Source organism: Fusarium tjaetaba (genome assembly GCF_013396195.1).
Source record: "Fusarium tjaetaba strain NRRL 66243 chromosome Unknown NRRL66243_c0000101, whole genome shotgun sequence".
Classification (NCBI taxonomy): Eukaryota; Fungi; Ascomycota; class Sordariomycetes; order Hypocreales; family Nectriaceae; genus Fusarium; species Fusarium tjaetaba.
Genome location: NW_023501297.1, coordinates 46,662 through 70,218, shown reverse-complemented (window position 1 = coordinate 70,218; position 23,557 = coordinate 46,662). Strand labels below are relative to the sequence as shown.

Genomic DNA, 23,557 nt, shown 5'->3' with positions numbered 1-23,557 from the left:
CCATACTCGCTAGATATGCTTCGCCGCTGTTAAATGTTGACTTCAGAGCCCTGGCACACTGAACCTCAATCCCTGTTTTGACGGGCGGTCAGCCGACGATCCCTGCCATACAAAGCTGCATGGCCTCCCAAGGCGCAGCCGAACTTAACGTCACCCAGCACCGCTCATCACCGAAACTCGGCCACTGTGGAGACCTCTGATTAGGTTGATTCGAGATGTCATGATTTATTAGCATCTGAACCATCCTCGCCTTATTGCGCGGATTAACCTTCTACACTTTAGCGCCATTATGCCAGGAACACCATCGAGCCGCGGATGCGACGGATGTCGTAGGCAGAAGAAGAAAGTAAGCATGGCAATATGTCTCATAGTAAACTCTAGTGTTAACAGTAACAGTGCGACCAAGCTAAACCAACTTGCGGAAGATGTAAACGAGTGGGCGTACCATGCGTTGGAAATGGCGTCAAACGATGGAAATTTCACTCATTCCAGAACGACGACCAGAGCCTTGTTAGACGACGCCCCAGTAACGAACAGACCCAGCTCTCATCATCGTTGGTACACATTCTCCAAACTGAAGATGCCAGGTTTGATATTCGAGCATTCGGCGGCAAACTTATCCCAGAAATTGTAGCACAAATCGGTTGTAGTCCAGCACTCGACTCTTGTGTAAACGCAATGGTTTCTCTGTATAAATCACATCGGTGTCAAGAATCAAGAGTTGATGCTCTGACGAGATATGGAGAGGCTTTGACAGCAACCAGAAGTGCTATACTTGATCCGAAGGAAAAGATCATGATGAAGATGCAGGTTGTTTCAATCATGTTTGTTTGCCATGTAAGTAAATTCCCACGCAACTATATCCTTTTGTTATGATTGACACTCTTTAGTACTGGGTAGACCGTAAATCAATCGAACAACATCGAGAGGTCATATCAGTGTTGTTCCGCGAAGCTGTTATGAAAAAGCAGCTCGATGACTTGGGCGACTACATGGTGGGACTCAGCCAACTCGCCGTACTCCAACCCCCTCCCCTGAATATTTCTTAAAGCTGACGGTCGTTTAGGTTATGGCGAGCTTCTTGAATCCTCAGTTTGAGCTAGGTCCCTGGTTCTGGGAAGCGTGCCATAAGATCGGCACTCCACGACCAGTCAAATATCACCAGGGAAGCTTCCTGAGCCTAGAATCTGGAACCATGGGAGAACTATCTATCCTGATGCGCTCGCCGAAGAAGAACCTTCGTCAACTAAGATCCATTTACGACGTCATGCAGTTCGAGATGCCCAAGGTCCGGCAACTCCTCGCTCTAGCAACAATATCAACAGCAGCACCCAACGCACCAGCCATGACAATACGGGTCTGTAGTTCATACAGAGTAGCATATGGAATTCTACTCGCCATGACTGCCGTGATTGGATGTACTCTGCGTATCTGGGACGCAGACTTGACGCTAGTGGGGAATTCACACGACTGCGTTGACGAGTGTATTGCTTTAGTAGAGCAGTGTGAAAGTGCTCGACCGTACGGTGCCAACTTTGTGCCGGACTTTCTTACAATGGTATGGGCAGCAACTACGGATGGGTATCGGAATGATGAGATGGAGGAGTACCTGGTTGATTATGAGAAGGATTCTATAGGGGCGGATTTTATGGGGCAGGCTATGTCAATACGAGAAAGACTGTTGGCGATGGAGGCAAGGGAGACAGCGGAGGAAGCGGAAGTCATTCTGGACCCGGTGCTTGAAGCTTCGGTGAAGGGGCCAGTGGTCAGCGTACAGGAGATTCAACCAGCTGTCAGTGAGTGTGTTATACTGTAACCATTAAGAGACAGTGGAATCAACCATGGATAGAATAGAAGATGGAATCCATGCTGAAATAGCAAAGACATCGTCAACAGTTGCGCAGTATTAGAGGCCAGAAGAACTGTCTTGAAGAACCCAAAAGCGACATCATGCAAGCCTTCTCCAGCATGTTCACTGCCGAAGCAACATCCAGTCGATAAGCCATAGCTTGTAGCTCCTGGCTTTCATTACCACTTCCGGATAGCTACTTTGGAGCTCTGTCACACCTAGCTACTAGTGTAAGGCAGGCTCTAGCTACGTTATCACGGGGTTCGGTATTCGCCCTCATGCGGCTCTATTGTTACATTCCCGAAATATGTGCGAAACTTTGTGGTACCAGGCGTTTCTTACCATAATACAGTCATTGGATCGTAAAAAATGCCATTTAGGTTTGTGAGTCATTGTGAAATCTGGGGAAGCTGGAAGTGGTTGCTCGAAACTGCGCTGATAGCTCAGGGATGAAAGGAAGCTCGTCACCAACTGCATGATTACATGGCAAGCTCCCACCTCCTGACTCACTAGCCATCGAGCAAGGAACCAAGGCATTCCCCATGTTTCACATGTTGGGTCGATCAAGAGGAAATGCTGTTTAGTTTACACAGTTGCCGAAGGCATGACCATCTTGCTGCTGATCGTCTTGACGGACCGGCTTGGTCGGTGCAGCCTGGGCCGCTTCTCATGCAGGAAAGAAACAAAGAATAAGCTCTGTTAGGCTGAGTCTTCCCGGTGTTCGTGATATCAGCCCATCTACGTTGTTGTTGCTAGCAAGGAACATGTGAATCATCCGTCCGACCGTTCAAATGCCATGTCTCCGAGCTCATGCATCTACACCTCTTTTCGGAATAGACAAACGCGGGGTCCCAGTGAATCGTGGAGGATCTCGCTATCACATTTGGATGCTGGTGGTCAAGTTTAAGTTCAATACCGAGGTCCCGAGCTGAACCCGCCGAATTGACTCTCAATTCAGGATATCATTTCTCAATTCATATCTCGAGATGAATAGATCAACTCGAGATACTCGACCTTTGCATTTCCGAGGATGGCACCCATACAATCGCTGACCACTCACAATCGCGATATTAACCGCATCCGAGGACTTGATCGGGTGGATCCGGGCTGGACCTGGGGAAGATTGTGGCTAGCGGCTTCAGGGCCCTGCTTCTAGTGGTCCGGCGCTAACAAGCAGTGGGCCGTTGACCTTGAAATATCGCCCGATGCTCCCCGCGGGAACATCCTCGACTCACCGAACACCCGGCCACCGATGCCGCTCACCTGAGCCGAGAACGAACCTAACATTTCGCTCAGTCTCCCTCTCTTTTTTTTCCCATGATAATTCCTTTTTTTTTTGCGCCATCTCCCCTGAAATCCGCCAGCAATGACAATGACGGGTCCAAACAAGATCGTCAAGCGTCAAGCGGGCAAGGACTCCAAGAGTTCCTCGCGCCCTTCGTCCGGCGGCGCTCTCTGCAAGACCTGCACGCCATGTCGCCAGAAGAAAGTCCGCTGCGACGGCACGCGCCCGCAGTGCGTGGAGTGCAGCACCAACAGCCTCCCCTGCGTATACCCTCACGATGCCCGCCGAGAACCTCGACCGTCGCGCGCGCGCGTGCAGAGCCTCGAGGCGACTGTCGCCGCTATGCTCGATCACATGAAGGCCGCCGGCATCCTTACGTCCGAGATGCAGTCTGCGTGGACGGCCGAGCTAATGGATACGGACCATCCGTCCCGCGCCTCGCAGGATTATACTACCCATGGGCTGAGCCGTCTTGCTTCCACTGCTGCTATCGCGAGTCCGCTTCCTACACCGACTGCTTCCACTGCTGCGCAGGAAATGGGCGCTAGTTTTCTTTCTTCGCCGCCCAGGAGCAGCGTTGGTCCGACGGATGAGACGAAACCTCGACTCGATAGCTTCAATACGATCCTCTCGCGAACGACACAGACACAACTCGATTCTACAGAGCTCGCGCCTGTGAAATTGGTCCCTCGTCCTATAAGCAACGACGGCAATGGTGACGGCACAGGTCTATCACCAAGCGAAGCTCGAGTAGCTGGTGTCTTCCACGAGAACGGTTATGTCTCTGCGGTTCACGGTCTCGCTAGTATCATGAACCCGACATCGCGCGCACAGCACCGAGAGAATATCAATAAAATGACACGAAAAGGTGACGATGCTATATCAGCCTCGAAAGCTCGGCTTATCAGCAATGCTGCGCTTCAGCGACAGCGAGAGGCGCGCATGTTCCGAAACCCACGAGACTTGATGGACTTGGATGGTGTAGACCCAGAACTTGCTAAGCATCTCCTCGATTTGCACTTCAATCGACAACATTACGCATACCTTATTTCTTATCGACCTGCGATTATGGACAGTCTTGCTAGTGGCGGTGGTCCCTTCGCGAACAAGCTTCTACTCAACGCCATTTTCTACTCGACTTCTCTATACAGCGACCGCCCGTCCCTCCGCGCCGATCCCGATGATCCTCAAAGTGTTGGAAGACGCTTCTATGACCGGTTCCGAGAGCTCCTGGTAGACGAGCTCGACAAGCCCAGTATTCCTTCAGCCCTTGCTCTGCTGCTTACAAGTGTATCGCTTGTATCACAAGGCAAACCCAGTGCAGGCTGGAGTCTGTCAGGAACCGCACATCGCATGATAATTGATCTGGGATGCCATCTTATGCTGGGTCCTGATTACGAGAGCACAGGCGGTGTCAACGAGCAGCGTGTACTGCGGACGGACTTGGAGCAAGAGATGCGAAAGCGTCTTTATTGGGCAGCCTTCACTACTGATGCTACTCAAGCGTTGTATCTTGGCCGTCCCTGCATGTTTGCATCTGCACAAGCTAGAGTTCCCCTTCAGCTCCTCGATACCTTTGAAGAGCTCGAAGAGTGGGAACCTTATATCGACCCCAAGTCACCAGCTTCGGCTCCCCCGCCATACGGACGACAACCTGCCCACGCTGTGTCTACCTTTAGTAGTCTTGTGAGGATATTGCAAATCTCAACAAGAATCAATGACCTTTATGGTATTCAGTGTGTCAAGTACACAACAGAGTATCTTCTCAATAAAAAGGAGTCCATCGAGAGGGAGCTTGAGAAATGGCAGACCAGCCTTCCCAGCCACTTATGCTTCGACCCCGACGATACTCTCACCATCACACCTCCACCCCATCAAATCACCCCACAGTGAGTCTACACTGCTGAACATGTGAAGATAATAATACTAACCAGGATGCTTCAGCACGACATTCCACGCTCTCACCATTCTCCTGCACCGTGCATTCCTCGAAGAAGGTCACCTTCGCCGCCATACTGACGAGACCGCCAAGCGACGCGGTGAAGAAGCATGCATTCAAAGCGCTCTCATGATCCAGAAGCTCGTCCGTCGATACCGCGAATCGTTCACCCTCCGTCGCGCGCCCTTCCTACTCTCATACGCAGTCTACTCCGCCGTCATCGTCATCCTCCGTCAAGAGCGCCACGAGCGAGGTCAATTCACAGAGCCCATCTCCTTCTTCTGGACATGTCTCAGCGAGCTCCAAGTCGGATGCAACTTTGGTCTCAAGAAGCCCCTCAGCGTTCTGCAGGACATGGTCCGTGAGTTCCAGACCAGTATCAAGGAGAGCGGTACCACTGGTACAGAACAGCCCCAGCCTGCTGGTCTCGATGAGAGTTTCTTCTTCCCTCTCGCCATGGCACCCGCTGCGTCTGCTATTGCGCCTAACAACACCAACACTTCTACGCCAACGGGTGCTTACGTCTCTGCTACTGCCTCGGATTATATCCCGCATATGGATCATTTCGATCCGGCGTTTGGTCACTCACCGGGTTTGCTGGATTTCTTGAATGATCAGGAGAAGGATATATCGCAGGATGCGCTGTATGGATTGTTTGCGCCGTCGCAGCCTTTCCCGTGACTGTCCGAGGAGCTTGGCGAGACTTTTTTCGGGGGACCTGCGAGAGCGGCGTAGATGTTCTGTTTCTGCCTCGGATCGCTGGCTCGAATGGGCACTTGGAACCTCATGCAACCGAGGCATACAGAAATATTGAGGGGTTGTTGGCATTCACAAGTGGCTGGACGACATTGGCAGCAGGAAAGGAATTGTCACAGTATATGGACAGCACGACTTGTTTCCACATTGTGTATCTTGGAACTTATTCTGGCTAGGCGCGCGCGTTTGCGTATCTCCTTTGCGTGCTAAGATCATGGTGGATGGTTGGGTTCTATGGGATGTGGATATGAATTGATGAGGAATTGTTAGCGAGCAAACATAATTAGACCTTGGTTTCATAACGTACGAACTATATATGGGCGTTCAAAAGGCGGTTTACTAGGTATATCCAATACACTTTTACGAGAGAAACAATCGTCGCGACGTGGTCTCGCGCTGTTCCCAAATGTTGTCCACCAAGAGTTGTTGGTTCGCACTATGAGGCGCCGGTGCACGGGTATACTTCGAGGATGCGCGCAATACAATGACATTGTTTTGCACAAGGTATGCAGTATAATTCATCGCATTCCCACCGATGATGCTCTGATTTTCCAGTTGTAGCATCACTGCCCGCCACTGTAGCACATTTCACCTACACAAGGTACGCTTTCACGATGAGTCATCAGCTTAGCTGGGTGACTGCGCCTGGCTGGGCGTTCCTCTAATCAGCACAAAACTGAAGCCATACCCTTGCTTTTTCTTCGATAAACAATATCGCGGACTCGCTACCGACATCTCTTTTGTTTTATATACCTGGACTCGTACCATAATGTCTACAGAAGCCCCTCACCCCCGCGTCGGCGTCGCGGCCCTCATCTACAACCGTGAAGGCAAGTTTCTCACTGGAAAGCGGATAGGGAGTCACGGAGCCGGTAAGTATTATGCCTCGATATAAGTTTGAAGGGAAGCTAAACGCATATAGGTACCCTTCAATTACCAGGTGGCCATCTCGAGTACGGCGAGAGCTTTCTCGCGTGCGCAGAGCGAGAGACCCTCGAGGAAACAGGTCTCAAGGTGAAGGCTCTTAAGCACATCGCCACTACGAACGATGTATTTGAAGCAGAGAAGAAGCACTACATCACAATTTTTGTGTCGTGCCAGATGGTTAATGAGAGTGACGAGCCCCAGGTCGGTTTGTCTTGCAGGTTGTACAGGGTAATAAGCTGACCTGACTAGATCCTTGAACCGCAGAAGTGCGAGGGCTGGTATTGGAAGACATGGGAAGATCTCAAGAATATTCATGCTACAGAAGAGAATGGGGAGAAGTTATTTTTGCCTTTGATCAATCTGTTGGGGACAGCGGATTTGGAAGATTTGAAGCTCAAGGTGTAGTGTTGATGACCATCACCTAGTGAGCAAGAAAACTTCTGTTGTTATACCAAGGTACCAAAAATACCTAGTCCAAGACACGCTAAGCCTCCACTAAAGTATAGTCTCTTTGCTTGAGTCTTTTTGTCACCTATGACAAAGGTCCCAAGTTTTCCCTTTCGTGCTTCGGTTTCTTAGCATGATGTCTCACTTGTTGCGCAAATCCGGGGGGCATTAAACTGAAACTAGATACAAATTGCCATCTTGGTGAAAGTGGAAAATTACCGCGTATAATTATTCCTAAACGAATTACAATGCATTTTACTGCGAAAAGAGCCCTTGCCAGCCAGAGAACAATTGCCGTCAAGTCCAGGTTAAGTTGGCTGTGATGTCACTAAAGCGGGTATGCAACTATCGCGACTCTCAATTCCAGCTAAGCTCCAAAGCTCCCACCTTGGAACTGATGACGTTTCACGCACATCCTCACATTTATCTTCAGAGCTTCTACAAATGTTATAAGCGCCAATAGTCCAAGCTGCTACACGCAGCATGCCACTTCCATAATGTCGACCCTCTCTGAACCCCGTCGTCCCCGTCTTCTCCCGCAGAATCGCAAGCTTCGTCACCTTCGCGGCATCTGGCTTCGCAATTTATCATTCGCGCCCACGAGTCTTAGAACAGCAGACGACGCCGATCTAGCTACGAGCAAGTTACAAGTGGTCAAAGAATCGAGTCAATTGCACCCTTCGCGGTCGTCAGAGAGCCTGAGGAAGGGCAGTGTTAGGCCAGATGCGCTCAGGCCGGTGCAGAAGCGTAGGACGAGTTTGAGCTTGGCGCATGCCAACCTTGGGGCGCGGCAGAAGAACTTAGAGACGTTGTATGAGGAGGCCGTGGGGGATGTGTTTTACTCGTTGCATGTGGACGCGGATGCTGATCCTGTCTACATCAGCGAGGTGCGGGAGCGAGCTACGGTAGGAAAGCTGCCCATTGCGACACATAGCGGGATCTGACTATTCGCAGAGCTTCAACTTCAGATTCTTCAGTCTCGAAACTTGCGCATCGGCTATTTCACGATGTCATTCCATGATTCTACGAATCTGGGCGCGCCGACCAAAAGCCGAATTATGGATCTTTCTCCTCGAAGAAGCTATCGATCTGCGCCGCCTCAACTTCATAGGCACTCTAATGGACCGAAACTTCCCGCCCAACGCATTAATATTCCACCTCGAAGACGGCGTATACTCGTTCGACTTCCCCAACAAGATATCCGAGCCGAAGCAAGCGCCGCAAGTAGCCACATCGTCATACAATGCGCTCATGAAGCTAGCCAACCTCGAGAGTTCAATCGAAGACGCGATAGAGACACAACAGAGATTGATGGAAGAGATAAACCGTATACTAGACGAAAGCCCGCCTGATGATTCGCAAATGGCGCGGGAAGTTGTCGCGATGGCGGATAAATATGTTTCAGCGCAAAGACGGTCGAATAAACAGGCGCAAAAGAAGCGCGATGATTTGCAGGAGTCTATACGGAGTCGGCGCGAAGCGATTGCCAAGGGTAGAAAGCTTCAGAATGAAGCGGAGAAGGATATGGCGAGTAGTAGAGAGAAGTTGACGGCATCCGAGGAGCTTCTTGAGCAGACGCAGCAGCAGATTCGGGGGCAACGAAGACGTATTTGCGCCGACCTCTCGGACATTTTCCCGATTACCCCGATTCCTAATGCGCCGCCGCTTTCGTTCCAGATATGCAACATGCCACTACCGAACTCGATATACGATGCGGCTACTGCGAGGAATATCTCCGAAGACCTCTTGTCCGCTGGTCTAGGGATTGTCGCTCTGCTCACGAAGCACCTGCAGTTCTACCTAGCGCATCCATTACCATACCCTCTAGATTGGTTCGGCTCCAGATCATATGCGCGCGACGATATCTCCCAATTATCCGACCGGACAGTCTCGCGTCGAGAATTCCCACTGTATCTCCCAAGAGGAGGTTCAACAGCAGGTCAATGGCGCTTCGAGTACGCATGGTTTCTCCTTAACAAAGACATCGAAGCCCTCTGCTCATCCCAAGGTCTCCGCGTCGTCGACATCCGACACACCCTTCCGAACCTTAAATACTTGCTCTACGTATGCAGCGCCGGCAGCGACCAGGTACCAGAGCGCAAAAAGGGCGGTGTCCGTGGTTTGTGGGCTGGGAGGATAAAAGGACGCATGTCCACCATGTCGGCGCAGTTCGACGGCGACTCGGGTAGTGTTACAGAGAGCCGGAGGGGCAGTGCAGATAGCGAGGTCAATCAGAACGGTGATGTGTTACGGGATGCGATTATTAAGAGCAATGGACATAATAAAGATGAGGCGCGGGAGAGTTTGAATGATGGGGTCTCGTTGCCTTTTGGGGAGGGGGATGCCAAGTTTACGCTGCGGACGAAGGGCCTGAGGGAGAGGAGATGAGGGACAATTGGATGGGTTTGGCGGTTGTTTGTATTTTGTTCAGCGAGGTGCTGTTGGTGTGCTTTGGAGTTTATAGAAAGGTAAGCTGGTCTCTGTATAGGATACGCATCAGACTTCGTTTGTATCTCTCTCATCAGATGGTTCAACTTCACGTCGTTCGTGTTCGTCGTTGGCCCTCACGTAAACCATCTAGCAGCCCTTTGTTGTTCCCGCATAAACCGGACAGACCTTCGCCGAACTCTCCATCTTCCATGCCACGAGCTATCCATCGGCGAATGTGTCCCCGTCTCAATACCACATCAAGCCATCTTAGGACCTGTCAAACGCATCATCTGGCCGACCGATCCCTCGAACCAAGGCACAACAACCGTCATTTACCCTTGAGTGCCGAAGTACACCCGGGTAGTTCGTCCCAAAGCATGCTAGAGCTGCAGAAATCTGAAGCTATTCAGGGATGTTCCCCGCAACCCCAGAGTCCGGAGTGTGGGGGAGACCCCATATTCGGTCGCGGCGCCGAGGGCCGTACTCGGTGCCGCTGGCCGCTTTCAAGGTAAGTGTGGTGTAAGTGCTTCGATGTGGAGAGTATATATATCTCGTTTGGGCCCGTGAGAGGGATCTGCAGACTTGGCAACGATGTTGGGCTCTTCTCTTATTCTGGCTTGGGCGGTTGCTGTGGGCGCTGCTTCGGTACCACGGAATAGTCCTGTTGTTGAACTTAGGAATGGTTCCTACTATGGCGTTCATAACACTGCGTATAACCAGGACTTGTTTCTTGGTATGAGATATGCTCAGGCGCCACTGAACGATCTGCGCTTTCGACATCCCCAGCCCTTGAACTCAACCTGGGACGGAGTGCGTAATGCGACCGAGTATCAATCCAAGTGTTATCAGTACGGGTATCCTTCGGGACCTCTTTCAGGTGGCACTGACGACTGTTTACATCTGAATGTCGTTCGCCCGTCTGCAGCTGCGAAGGAGAAGCTACCTGTCCTTGTCTGGATCCATGGCGGCGGCCTTGTCGGAGGCTACAGCGGTGATCCCTCCTCGAACCTCAGCTACATCATCGACGAGTCTGTGAAACTAGGCTTGCCCATCATCGGCGTCTCAATAAACTACCGTCTCGGAGCATGGGGCTTTCTGTGGAGTTCTGCTGTCAAGGCCGCAGGTGTTGGAAACAATGGCTTCCGCGACCAGAGACTTGCTCTTCAATGGGTCCAAGAGAACATCGCAGCGTTCGGGGGTGATCCCCAAAAGGTCACCATCTGGGGTCAGAGTGGAGGAGCACGAAGTATTGCGTCTCAATTGACTGCTTTTGGTGGCAGAGACGATCGGCTGTTCAGAGCAGCTATTCTCGAGAGTGGTACTGGCTTCCCTACAGCATTTGGAGAGGTGGAGAACAAGGACGCACCAACCTTTGAGAAGGGATACAAGACGCTCCTCAAGAGGACCAACTGTGATTCTGCGAAGGATTCTCTGCACTGTCTGCGAAAGGTGCCGTCACTGGAACTCGCTCAGATCGTGGGCGATGTCTCGTTCCCCGTTTGGCTCGATATTATCGACGGCGACTTCATTCGGGATAGTCGCTCAGAGCTCCTTCGACATAATAAGTTCGTTCCAGTTCCCATTATCAACGGAGTCGCATCAGACGATGGAGACTTTTTTGCCCAGCGTGGCATCAACACGACACAGGAGTGGGAAGCATATCTACGAAAAGAGGGCGCAAGCAAAGCTACGATCGAAGCCATCTCAGCTCTGTACCCTGATATTCCACGCGTCGGTCTGCCAGCGACTTTCGAGGGACGCCCATCAGGCCCATTGGCTTCATATGGATCGCAGTGGAAGCGCGCGGTAGCCTTTGGCGGTGATCGAGCTATGCATGCACCCAAACGAGCTTGGAACAGGAAATGGGCCAAGAGTAATGCCACTGCGTACAGTTATCACTTTGACGTTGTATCAGGTGATCGCCCAGCAGTCCAAGGAGCTGGGCACTCGGTCGACATCCCATTCGTCTTCCGCAATTATGAAAGATTGGCTCAGCTGAACGCAACGGAGCCGAGACCTGGGTCGTTTGACGAGGTGGCTGTTAAGATGTCAAGAATGTGGATTAGCTTTGCGAGCAAGATGAACCCCAACTTTGAAGGTATGGGAGATGTTGAGTGGCCTGAGTATGAGTGGGATGGAGGGAAGAATATGGTTTTTCATATTGATGATTCGTCTGTGGTTCATGTTGAGAATGACACGTATCGAACTGAGCAGATGGAGTATTTGGATAAGAAGCTGTGGAAGGTTGGGCTTCAGTCGGGACTCGACTAAGGACGGGAAGCATGAGATAGTCCAAGTTATCAGAGCCTGTTCATTCATGCTGTTACTCCTGTATATTGGCAGCCTAAACTTTAGGGTCATGCATGAAAGTTAGACTATCTTAGAGACTTAGGTTAAGGCCCTATATTCATCCTAAACCTTTGTCATTCATTATCTATGTTCGCAGCCTAAAGCTTAACCTTATGGGCCGCCGTTATCCATAGTCATCCTAAGCCTGGCCTGTTTTATGAGAAACTTAGATGGTGGGCTAGATGTGATGTCTGTAGCACAGGCCTGGGGCTCGTTGAACTTGCTGGCAGACAGAAATTAGATGACGTAGATCTAGGTCTGTTTATCCTGAGGACAAAGAGTTCTTTTACTGCTACGGCATGATATCCTCGTCCAAGGTCTCAGCCAGACAAAGAAATGCCCTCGAAAGACTTGGGCATCCAACAATGTCCTTTGTCAAAGACATATCCTGACAAATCCCATTGTCATTTCTAGAGCGTACTGTCTAGCCCGCCGGTGATTGCTGCCACGAGAGGCAAATAATTGCTGGCCATAAGGATAAACCTTGGACTAGGTTCTCTCTGCCGGNNTTAGACATCGATACCACGATGAGATAAATCTTGGACCACCAGTCCAGAAAACAACATTCTAGTAGGCTTTTGTCACTGTTATGCCTGAAATGATTGCTACATACTGCAACAATCAGAGATCCAAACTTCACTTAGGACAAGGCAGGGGGAAGTAGTAGTTTCTCCCTTTGCTCAGTGCTCGTGCAAGAAACAGTTGTTCTTTTCCCCATAAAGAGACAATAAAACTAGCTTCATCCTTCACCTTGCTTCATAAAATAAGGGAAAGATCGCAGTCCAAGCGACTTTGCAGCCAGCAGTTCAATGTTAGCTCTTTGTCCGGGTGTCCAGCTTGAATGGACGGCTACAAATCATCAGATGACCAAAGATTTGGTAAGTTGACCTAAAGTCTTTGTGCGTAATAGTCAGCAACTAGTATACAATACTATCAGAGCTCAAAGGACAGATAGAGGATTTCTAACTAAACAACTTATTGCTCAAGCGATATCCTTTATTTATGACCACTTGGCTTCTATTCGGTGACCCCGTAACAGACCGTAAACTATTTGCAGTTGAGACTTGTGGNNTCCGGCAGAGAGAACCTAGTTTGGTATTTAGCGCCTAGCAGAGGATGCGACTGAGTTTATTCAGCAGGCATATAAAAAGACAAGGCCTCTTGCATAAATTATTCCTATCAAGCTTCTTAGACTCTTGACACTCACCACCTCACCTCACCTCACCTCACGAACGACTTATTATTCCGGCACATATAACCACCCACTCTGCTAACTCACCACTATTTTCTCTATAACGCTGTCGACCATGAATTCCATCGATGATGTCCGATGTGGTATTGAGAGGCTAGATTCGTTCTCGAAGGCTTTGGCTGAAGCACAGCACAATCTTGGTGGAACGGATCGCTCTGACTATTCTGCAGCACAGAGGGAATTATTGAATAACTTGTACGAAGGATATGAAAGTGCATACGTTTTGTTGGGCTGGTGGGACGTTGGCTTCACAGACTGGCGTATTTTGCCCGTGAGTCTCGCACGCGGCTATTTATATTCGCTTGATCGGGAGCTTCAAGAGCTCATGCCGCCTGACGATCCGAGGTACCAATACGTCACCTACGAGTTCCACGTTCTGAGGTTTATCGCCCGCGAATGCGAGAATACTATCCTGCGCAGCTTTCTTCGCTGGGCCATCATTGGAGCTCACAAGCCCTCGAGTGCCGTCCATTCTCTCTTACAGATGCATTCTTCTGCTGATGCAGTGGAGTATACGGTGCCCAAGCCCGAGCCCGAGCGTGAGATGAAGGTGGTTCTTGTCCGTGTGACAGACGTACTCAAGTTGCTGGATCATTGGGGCCAGCGTGCCGTTTCCGGTCCCGGTGAGGAGGAAATGGTGGAAGTATGCAAGTCCAACAAGTCCAACTTTTGCAAGCCAAACTTTCACAAGTCTATGACTAAGGGGCTTTTTGTTCTGGCGTGGAAGGTCCCGGGAGATTTTGAGGATATGTAGATGGACGGCCAGGGGTTTGCTATTCCAGATGTTCCTGAGTTGATCTAGTTTTCTTGCTGGACAAGCAAAGCTTACGCAGAACGACGGGCATTGGTGAACATGAGCAGACTGGTAGGGATACAGAGTAGGATGGGTGTTTAAGTACCTGGATTGCCAGGGCGTTTAGGTTTAGCTTTTTGTACTTTAGGTAGCAGAATAAAAAAAAAAAGACATGCAGGCCATGTATACATAACCTTGGGTCCTTACCTCATGAGAGTTGCAGCGCAACACTGACATTGTGCAGGAGAAACTATTATTTGTACATGTGACCAACAGCAATCACATAAGGTGTTTAGTTGAGTCCTACATTCACGTCGGTCCGATGTCACGCGATAACTCCGTGTCCCGGAGAGTGGGGGTAGCCCGAATAGTGGATACTCCCGTTCAGCCTTAGTAACCTTATCATCAGACTACAGCACAATATAAACATGCTCTCCCTTCATCACGAAGCTGTCAGTCAAAGGACTTGATACAGAGGGCATTTGCGCTGACAAATTACAACAACTGCCGAACATCGTCACTGATCCTTCTGTTCTTGGCGCGAGGGCTGTGCTTACAATCCCTGTCGCCAACACCTGTCAAAAACTTGGCACAGCTTGAGGATCAGCCCCCAAAAGGTGTAGGGCTTGTCTGCTTCGGGAATTCGAGTTACAGTAAGGCTGGGGCTCATTTCCCCTTAATTTTCGTCTGTTCTTTCCGTGGTTCCCTCAGGTGCGGGCGTTACTGTTAGGTTGTGAGTTGTGAATAGCTTCAACCCCGACAGCGACAGAGTTTGGTATCATTTCTAGAATTAATTAAACTACATTCTATTCATCATTAGGTATTCCTGCCGGCCTCAAACACCCCCCTCGACTTGTTTAATTGTCTAGCTCCGCGTATGCGTACCAATCGTCCTTGAAACCCCAATTGCTCCCCTACCATCAAATTAGCATCGGATCATTACAAAGCGGGATCAGAGAACTTACCTGCGCCTTGGAATTATTCTTCAACCAGCAGTTTGCGTTCAAACCGTCTAATTCGTCCTTCATACGCTTCGAAAAGACGATGCTGGCGCACTTCACTCCGTTGCCGGTTTCGGCGTCCTTATCGATCATGTTGCCGCAAGCCTCCATACAGTCTTCAATCGTGTATGCATATATGGGTGCGTAGTCGGCAACAATACCTCCTCCCTCGGCCGGGGTGCCTTGTGCTGCATTGACGCCGCACCACCACTTGAACTCGTAGCCTTTGTTGGTCTTGTACCGTGTCTCGTCTTTCTTGGAATCGGGGCACTCTAACTCCAGCAGGCTGACCGTATCGGCAGCTCTCGGCACATAGGGAGCTGTGTCGTTGACTGATGTGCTGTTGTCGGGCGTTGGGCATGAGGTCACGGTTGGTTCTGCTGTCGCGGCGGGAGCGGTACCGGATGCCGAGTCCGCTGAGCAGTCACTGCTATTGACATGTCAATATCTAAGCATAATTAAGCAGATGCAAAGATTAGACTTACGATTTATTTGCCAAAGCAGCTCCCAATCCCCCACCTACACCTGCGCCAACAACGATAGCCGTACATAGTGCGACAAGCGCAGCAAAAGTCCAAACTCCAAGTCCAAAAGGAATCCTCACTCCATCCGATGACGCCTGCTGAGGATGATGATAGCCGGGAGGGATGTAGTAATTGCCGTTATCGTAGCCAGGAGCTACCTCTGGAGCTTTGGCGGCTTGTTCAGCGTCCGTGTTGACCTGGAGGCCTTCACTATCCGGGAGATGCTGTTGTTGACTCATTGCGCAACTCAAGACGATCAGGAACCGCTAACGAAACAGTAAATGAAAAGGAAGAACCAAGAGACAGGGAAAGGGAGCGGATCAGTCAGGCAGGATTAAATGGGGGCGCAACATGGAGCCTTTATAGCGACGATCCTTTTCGCTAAGCCTGGTTTCAAAATGGTATTACAGGCTACGATCTGTAAGCTGACCGCATCCAATCCGCAAATCATGGTGCATTTTGGCCCCCATGTTCTCGTTGTCGTAGCATGGCCTAATAATATCCCTGCGAGGTGAGTGGGTTAAAATCCCGTTGGAGTTTGGACTGCGAATTCGGAGTAAAGCTTGAGATCTGGGCAGGGGTAACAAGCTTTTCATCCATGAATCAGATGACGTCTTGGACACCAGGTTTGGCGAGGTGAGAGGGATATCGTGGGCAAAATACGCGGTACTTGAGTTTTCAGCCCTGTGTTGGGATCCATTTTAAGGTGCCGTCTTGGGTGACATTCAGAGGGGCATTTAGTGGCTCTAGCTTGTCGGGGTAGCATTGATACAACACACACAGCCTGAATGGCATGAGTTTTGTCTGGCGTCAAGGGCAGCAATTTCCCGTAGTCAGAAATAGCTGTGGAGTGTCCCAGTCTATTGTGTAAGTATGAACTGTTGAGGCATCTTGCACACTAAGTTAGCAAGCTACACAATAATTCTCCGACCAAGTCCTGTCGCTAATCACGGTGCCGTCTTACCCTGACGGGAACCTCCGAGGGATGTCTCGTTTCAGTGCATGATTGATTGACCAAACCCAGCCTCCACTCGGGCTGCTGAGCCAAAACTTACGACGGGTTGCTGTTGGAGGCTGCAACATAAATTTGTGACCTTTGACATTGCATCGATGTTTGGCACAGGAATTTAATTTTGGGAGATTTGCCATTTTTTAAGGCTTTGTGCATATTGCCTTCTGAAACTTGACGTTAATCGGAACTTTTCAGTGTATTAGCTTGACATATCTCGTTGAGATGATATAAGCTTTAAACATCAATCAATGGAGCCAGTCTTGGTTGGGTTATATTTATGCAGCCTTGAGCTTAATCAGAATATGGTATATTATTCCATCACGCCGAGAAAACTTAGATATTTAAACTCAGCATCATAGACATATAACTAGCTGTCTTTATCCAGCCCAGCACCATCTCAATTTTCAACAAACATATTCTTCTAACCCTCAACCTCAGAGATAAACATCGCCACGCGGATATCAAAACCCTCGACAAACAGAAAGCCCATAATGGTACATCCATCTCTTCAGCAAAGAGTTCCCCTCTCGCGGTCTGAGATTCTAATCCACACTCGCGGTCTGATGGAAGCATGTCATCGCGCAGGGATCCATGAGAGCTCAGTGTTTCGGCCATTCCTGCTATGCCCTTATCCTCCCAACACATGTACTGGCTGTAATTATAAGCACACGGAGGACCTTAGTGTTCACCACGCCGAGGATCGCTGTAACAAGAGTGTGCCGATATACATCATTCCGAGTCAGGCGCGAATCATGCCGGGTCAGACGCGAATGCATTTCTTTCTTTGCAAAGCCTTACACAACTGGCTCTATCACAAATGGTACAGGCTATACCAAAGTGATATCGACTATGGACAATTTGTGGCCAAGTTCTTTATCCCTATTGATTTCCGCCCTGGTCATAGATCAACGACCTCCCTGGTGAGTCTGATTAATCACCTCAATGCTAGAGTTTGCAGCAAGGTGGCATCCATCCAGGACTATGTCCAGAAATGTCCTGTTGGACCGAGATATAGCAGCAAACAAACATTCAGAGACCAGCGGTTCTACATCATGCAGCCGCTTTTCAAAGCGATGGCGATCATTCTCCTAGCCGAGGAATTCGATATCCGAATGGTCGGTGTTGGGAAAATGCCAGCTCTTCTTACCATCACAGGCGAAGAACGCGGGTTGAGTCGGCCACTATCTTTCGATTCTATCAAGCATGCAGTAGACAAGGTGAAATCCGAAACAACGGTCCAAGTACGTTTGAACGTGGCGATCGAATTCGTTATGGCTCAGCAAGAGCGAGAAGTCACATTCTTTGGCCCGCAACCCGACCCTGTCGAGGCAGCAAAAGAGCTGGAAAGTCGTACCCGCTGCTACATGCACGAGTTCCGAGAATTCGCGAATCAGCTGGGCTGGTCTGGAGAACCTCTTGGGGGCCCAAGTTCGACGTGGCTTGATCCTGCAATTCACACAGAATGGCTCGGAGAGGGTGCAGATGCAGATGAGAGGCTTAGAAGCGTGGAGGGTGATGGCAAATGGAAAGTCCTTCTTGAGAATGCCGGGCTAAACCCTAACATACGCCGAATTCAACGTCGAAATAGCGTATCTTGATCGGTTTCTGTTACGCTTCGACTAGATAGTGGATTCTTTACATTCAAGCTAACGAATAAAACACGACCTGTCACTGTTCCAAGCAAGTGCTCGGACCTTTCTGTAAAATGTCCTTCGTAGAAACCACGGGATGGCGGAACCGATTCTTCACAATAACCGAATGAAAGGGCCGGAATGTTAGTTGAATTGAGGTCTTGGCAGTAGGCAGACATGAAGATTTGAGACAGATGGAAGATGATGTCAGCCCGCTTCCAACATTGGCCAGGGTGCCAACCTGACCCAGAGGCCCTTTGGGATACACTCAAGGTACTTGAGCCATTTGAACACTAAGGATAAAGGTTCTCAGTTTCATTACATTCTCTCGGCTGGTTGTTTGGTTGATTGACTGTAATGCAGGCCAAAGGTCTTGACAAACAATACGCCTTGGTCAGACACAGCATAGTCGAACACACCTTAGCTAATTGGGATAGCCGTTCTGAGTAGAACGTTGCCTATCGCCCAAGTGATGTGTGCATAGCCCCAGGCTGATTCCCCAACCAGATCTCACTCTAGGCATCTTTGCATCACCGCCCTTTATTTCTTCCGAAAAAGCAACATTCCTGTTTCGCTGAGTGTTTGTCTTTTCTCCTCGCTTCCAGCGACTTATTGAGTCCCTTTGCCCTCGCGCTCAGCTCAGCTTGTTTGTCCCGGAATCCGGCTCTGGCATCAAAGAAAATGAGGCAGCCTGTTTACAAACACCAGCCTGTTTACAAACACCAGCCTTTGGCTGACCCCGCTGGACAGATTCGGCTGATCGAAGTCACCTCCAAGCCTCATCAGCCTCTGGAATTGTCCCTCAGAACTCACCAAATACCTCAAGCCCCCGACTACTATGCCATCTCATACACATGGGGAGACAGCGGCCTCACCGAAGAGATCACCATCGATGGCCAGCCAATGACGGTGACTGAGAACTGTCATTATGCTTTAATGCAAGTCAGGGATCGTTATCCGTCGCCCCCCAGAAACGCTATCATCATTTGGATTGATTCCATCTGTATCAATCAGGGCGACAACTACGAGAAGTCCTATCAGGTTGCCATGATGGGCGATATATATACCAAAGCATCTAAGGTGTTTTCCTGCGTCGGGCCTCATCGAGATAACAGTCAAATGATTCGAAATACCTTGGACAGTATCAAGAAACTGAGCCCAAATCTTTACCGGCCTTCGAGAGCAATTAGCGTTGTCAGACTCTAGGGATGGCTATTGTACTTCTCTACACCTTGAGCTCGATCAATTTCTAGAACGGTTCCTCCCAGATTCACCAATATCAATCCATGAATTTCATGACCAGTTCATGGACGCTTTTTCTGCATTTGCCAAGCGGCGGTACTGGGGTCGACTTTGGGTCATCCAAGAAGTTGTGGCATCGACTAGAAGCAATGGTCAGTTGGAAATAATTTGCGGCTGCGATAGCTTCTCAAGGTCTGAGATCATTTTGTGCGACTTCATCTGCCGTATGACGAAGCAATACCTTATGGATGCTTTGAAGCTAGGTTCTAGTGAACGACTTGGGTTATATTGTTGTCGATTCGTCTTGGGTTCACATGCAGCGTTGCCTATACCTGCCACAATGCTACTCGACAGGTCATCGCCTTTCCGATGCGCAAAGCTTGAGGACAAAGTCTATGGGCTATTACCTATGATAGAATGGCCAAAGGGTATCCCACCTGTTCAGCCTATTTATGAGCCCTCTCCTATTTTGGACCTAGCGCAGTTATTCACAAGCATCGCAAAATCGCCGAGGATAGATATATGGCATGTTCTTAACGCACTCGAGCTTTCACACGATCATAAGCTCTTGAGGCCCATCGTGGAAGCTAGAATGAAGAGCCCGCCCCAGCCCCTTGGTCGCGGCAAGTACCCACCGATGTCGTTCAAATTCAAGGCTACGTTCATAACAATATTTCAAAACACTCGCGGTCAGCTTTCTGCTGGTCTGGTTCGTAATCATTATCGACTTCCAAAAACTTCAGACCAGATAGAGACCGAATGTAAAGGGGCTCCTGAAGGAACAAGACACCTGTTTTTTGGTTCTGAAATTTGTGCATTACTCTGCTGCGATGCTCAAGAAGGCGACCGAATAATCAAGGTACCAGTTATTGGTGAACTACTGGTATTGAGGCGCAATGTGGAAGAGAACGGATATGATATTATTGGCCAAGGCCTGCTGCTTTCCAATTACGAGGTTCCATCTTGCCCTTCGATGGTATCGATAGAAGACGAGTTCAAGGAGAGCGAAGCATATGGGGGCACGAATTTCGCATCCTCCTGTCAGATCGAAACCGAGCCTATCGAGTTTATAGTGTTGGAGCGGCAGGATCGCGGAACCGAGGGGTCACGCATTGAAGGGAGGAAATTGGAGAGATTGGCTACTAAGATATATGGCACAGTCAGGCTGAGTGATTAGCCCTGTTGAAGATACTCCATAATAGGATCGAGAGGCTGCATGGCATGATGTATGTGAGCAAGAGGTCGATGACAATTTGACAGTTTGTCATTACAGTCTTCATAAGACTGCTATAAATGGCGACTTCTTTTACCCAAGTTCTCTCTGTCTAGGAAAAACATTTCACGTCGACATGGTGATACTGCCTCGGATCTTCAGTTATAATATTTCCAAGACATTCAGAGACTTCAATCACGTAACGTCCTGACATCAGTCCGACAGTAATTCTGAAAGCGTGACACAATCAAAGTGGTCATAATGCGGAAACCGAAAACTGCCCGCCGTCAGGATAAGCACCATAAAAGTCTAAATATACCACAAATACATCCCGCGATGCTTCATATTCATACTTCACTGTATGTCTCTTTGTTTCACCGCATCAAAATCCATCCTTCAATCCCAATTCTGGATCCTTCACTTGGCGAGCCTCCTCATGACGCATCGTGTAGCCTAGAGCCAACGACGATCTTCACAAGCTGAGAACTAAAGCTGGGCGCCAAGGCGTTGGCCACCAAGGCAGAGCTCATTCTCTTCGCCAACGCCTAAGTCCACTTTCCATATCAGGCGAAATATACCGCTAGCGAGGCTCGGCTGTTGAGCCACGGATTAACGCGTCCTGGAAATGGGGATTTGGTTGGGCAGTGGAGTCTGGGCAGTTCCGTCTCTACGTACGACTAATCCTTGGCTTTTGCCGAGAAACATAGCCTTCATTGGGTCAACAAACAGGGCAGTGCCGTGATGACAGACAAGCAGGCTGAAATTCATACAGATTTATGCTTAAATAGAATGAGGACATCCCGGAATTGAGATGGTTGCATACCGCATTCTCGTATCAATTCCTTTACCATGAAGTTTCAAACTGTTTTTCTGAGCCATCTTCTTCTCCATGCAGCACAAGCCTCATCCATACCAAAAGATGTTTCCGCTTCTTTGAAACCCAGAGATGACCTCAAGAACTCAAACAGCTCCAAGATCGATTGGTCAGAATGTGACTTGGACTTTGGAGACAATTCGACAAACAGCCGCCAGAGAAATTACGACTGCGCCAGACTCTCTGTTCCTCTGGACTACACGTCTGCAAGCAACGGCGAAACCATCAAACTCGACCTGATCAAAGCCAAAGCCACCAGGGAACCCTATCTAGGCAGCGTTCTGTACAACCCCGGCGGTCCCGGTGGTTCAGGCGTCGAGGCCATCGTCTGGTCGGGAAAGGAACTTGCCGAGTAAGTTGCCTTGGTGAAATTGTATTTTCAATGCTGACATGCATCACAGAGTTCTTGGCGGACAGTATGATGTCATTGGATTCGACCCCCGGTAAGCTCAGCCTCTTCCTTATTCTTGGTGCTATGTAACACTAACAATGTGACTCAGGGGAACAGGTCGTACAATTCCTTTCATCTGCAATGGAACCGGTCCTGGCACAAGCACAAATCTCACAAGTGCAAAGGGTCTTCGTCGTAGAGAGTTCAACACGATTCCGCAGGCTGACACATGGGAAATTGTCAGAAACCAGACTTGGGAACTCGCTGGTACCTTGGCAGAGAATTGCTATGAGAGTCGACAAGATACAGGGCGTTTCGTTGGAACGCCCTTTGTCGCGAGGGATATGATCTCTATTGTTGATGCGTTAGGTCAGGGACCTATGCTTAACTACTGGGGTGTCTCTTATGGCACTATCCTGGGCCAAGTTACTGCTTCCATGTTCCCTGAGCGTATTGGCCGCATGTTGGTTGATGCCAACTTGAAGGCCGACGACTATGCGGCTACAACGTGGATCTACAGCATGAGAGATGCTGAGCGATCACTTTCCAACCTTCTGGACGAGTGTGTTGCATCCGGAAAGGACCTCTGCTCTCTCGCAGACTATCACGGAAACGGTACCACGGGCGAAAGCCTCCTCACAGAGTTTAGCGAGATGCTTGAGGGTTATCTCAACGGAACTCTCCCCGGCGGCGACGTCGATGAGGAAGACCTCCCAAGCGATGATATAAACCTGCTCGTCATCACTTACAAAAACCTCATCTTTGGAGAACTCTACAGCCCTATAAATTACCCCAGCATCATCAACCGCATCGAAGGTCTTTTCAACAATAACCTCACAGCGATGTTCGAGATGAGGAATGAAAGCTCGCTGGAAAGCGAGTGGAACATCGCCGCCGAGTTCGTCACCAACGGTATTGCATGCAGCGACTCTTCGTTCCGAGTTGAGGACCAGGACGATTTATTCTCGATCTTCCAGGCTCATCGCGCTGAGGGATCCTTCTCTGAACTGGGAACTGTCGCAAGACTGTTCTGTGCGCAGTGGAAGTTTTCTGCGACGGAGCAGATTGATATCAACAAGCTGAGGAATGTCAAGACAAAGAACCCGCTTCTTATCGTGAATGGACGATATGATCCTGTTACACCTTTGAGTAGTGCCTGGGGCGTGTCCGCTCAGTTCCGAGGAAGTCGAGTTGTGGTTCACGAAGGTGTCGGTGTAAGTATTCCCCATGTACCAGAGTTGAATGAAATAATTGCTAACTAAGCTTATAGCACGGACTGATGGCGCACCCATCGAACTGTACGCAAGAGATTGTCAAGAACTATTTTGTAGACGGGGAGATGCCCAAGCTCAACACTACTTGTCAGCCTAATGAGCCTGTGTTTGAGTATGCAGCACTATGAGGAAAAGGGCACAGAAATAGACAGAAGATAGAGAGGCAGGCGGTTGACGAGATGTTTGTTGCCAATGTAACCCTAAATTTGGTTAAATGCAGAACTGCCTGGTACATACTTAGCTTCAACTGCAAACTTGACTTAACTCAATTGTGTTCTTGCATCCTGAGTCCTATATGTTCACCTTTACTGGTTAGTACTCATAAAGCTGTGGCGTATCTTTCTAATATTTCCTACTATGACTCGGGC

General features: G+C 49.5%; 11 protein-coding genes across 11 annotated transcripts; 10 read left to right on the top strand and 1 right to left on the bottom strand.

Annotated features, from left to right (window-relative positions):
- Positions 1–289: 289 nt before the first annotated feature.
- Positions 290–1,816, top strand: FTJAE_5284 (uncharacterized protein; the record flags this gene model as incomplete). The annotated part of the gene is made up of 4 exons (XM_037351775.1): positions 290–346; positions 397–837; positions 891–1,016; positions 1,067–1,816. 4 exons carry the CDS (start codon positions 290–292, stop codon positions 1,814–1,816), a joined length of 1,374 nt encoding a protein of 457 aa, XP_037207646.1.
- Positions 1,817–3,215: 1,399 nt separating this feature from the next.
- On the top strand, positions 3,216–5,754 carry FTJAE_5283 (uncharacterized protein; the record flags this gene model as incomplete). Its single annotated transcript, XM_037351774.1, has 2 exons — positions 3,216–5,023; positions 5,079–5,754. The coding sequence occupies 2 exons, from the start codon at positions 3,216–3,218 to the stop codon at positions 5,752–5,754; spliced, it is 2,484 nt and encodes an 827-aa protein (XP_037207645.1).
- Positions 5,755–6,598: 844 nt separating this feature from the next.
- Positions 6,599–7,161, top strand: FTJAE_5282 (ADP-ribose pyrophosphatase; the record flags this gene model as incomplete). The annotated part of the gene is made up of 3 exons (XM_037351773.1): positions 6,599–6,701; positions 6,752–6,957; positions 7,006–7,161. The coding sequence occupies 3 exons, from the start codon at positions 6,599–6,601 to the stop codon at positions 7,159–7,161; spliced, it is 465 nt and encodes a 154-aa protein (XP_037207644.1).
- Positions 7,162–7,700: 539 nt separating this feature from the next.
- FTJAE_5281 (UV radiation resistance associated p63) lies at positions 7,701–9,591 on the top strand (the record flags this gene model as incomplete). Its single annotated transcript, XM_037351772.1, has 2 exons — positions 7,701–8,108; positions 8,158–9,591. The coding sequence occupies 2 exons, from the start codon at positions 7,701–7,703 to the stop codon at positions 9,589–9,591; spliced, it is 1,842 nt and encodes a 613-aa protein (XP_037207643.1).
- A 633-nt stretch (positions 9,592–10,224) lies between these two features.
- Positions 10,225–11,904, top strand: FTJAE_5280 (triacylglycerol lipase II precursor; the record flags this gene model as incomplete). The annotated part of the gene is made up of 1 exon (XM_037351771.1): positions 10,225–11,904. One exon carries the CDS (start codon positions 10,225–10,227, stop codon positions 11,902–11,904), a length of 1,680 nt encoding a protein of 559 aa, XP_037207642.1.
- Positions 11,905–13,289: 1,385 nt separating this feature from the next.
- FTJAE_5279 (uncharacterized protein) lies at positions 13,290–13,988 on the top strand (the record flags this gene model as incomplete). Its single annotated transcript, XM_037351769.1, has 1 exon — positions 13,290–13,988. The coding sequence occupies one exon, from the start codon at positions 13,290–13,292 to the stop codon at positions 13,986–13,988; it is 699 nt and encodes a 232-aa protein (XP_037207641.1).
- Positions 13,989–14,884: 896 nt separating this feature from the next.
- FTJAE_5278 (uncharacterized protein) lies at positions 14,885–15,791 on the bottom strand (the record flags this gene model as incomplete). Its single annotated transcript, XM_037351768.1, has 3 exons — positions 14,885–14,941; positions 14,993–15,458; positions 15,514–15,791. The coding sequence occupies 3 exons, from the start codon at positions 15,789–15,791 to the stop codon at positions 14,885–14,887; spliced, it is 801 nt and encodes a 266-aa protein (XP_037207640.1).
- A 1,825-nt stretch (positions 15,792–17,616) lies between these two features.
- On the top strand, positions 17,617–18,162 carry FTJAE_5277 (uncharacterized protein; the record flags this gene model as incomplete). The annotated part of the gene is made up of 1 exon (XM_037351767.1): positions 17,617–18,162. One exon carries the CDS (start codon positions 17,617–17,619, stop codon positions 18,160–18,162), a length of 546 nt encoding a protein of 181 aa, XP_037207639.1.
- Positions 18,163–18,876: 714 nt separating this feature from the next.
- FTJAE_5276 (heterokaryon incompatibility 6 OR allele) lies at positions 18,877–19,401 on the top strand (the record flags this gene model as incomplete). The annotated part of the gene is made up of 1 exon (XM_037351766.1): positions 18,877–19,401. The coding sequence occupies one exon, from the start codon at positions 18,877–18,879 to the stop codon at positions 19,399–19,401; it is 525 nt and encodes a 174-aa protein (XP_037207638.1).
- A 376-nt stretch (positions 19,402–19,777) lies between these two features.
- On the top strand, positions 19,778–20,614 carry FTJAE_5275 (heterokaryon incompatibility 6 OR allele; the record flags this gene model as incomplete). The annotated part of the gene is made up of 1 exon (XM_037351765.1): positions 19,778–20,614. The coding sequence occupies one exon, from the start codon at positions 19,778–19,780 to the stop codon at positions 20,612–20,614; it is 837 nt and encodes a 278-aa protein (XP_037207637.1).
- An 885-nt stretch (positions 20,615–21,499) lies between these two features.
- FTJAE_5274 (hydrolase or acyltransferase (alpha beta hydrolase superfamily)) lies at positions 21,500–23,317 on the top strand (the record flags this gene model as incomplete). Its single annotated transcript, XM_037351764.1, has 4 exons — positions 21,500–21,876; positions 21,926–21,967; positions 22,025–23,129; positions 23,186–23,317. 4 exons carry the CDS (start codon positions 21,500–21,502, stop codon positions 23,315–23,317), a joined length of 1,656 nt encoding a protein of 551 aa, XP_037207636.1.
- Between the last annotated feature and the right edge of the window lie 240 nt (positions 23,318–23,557).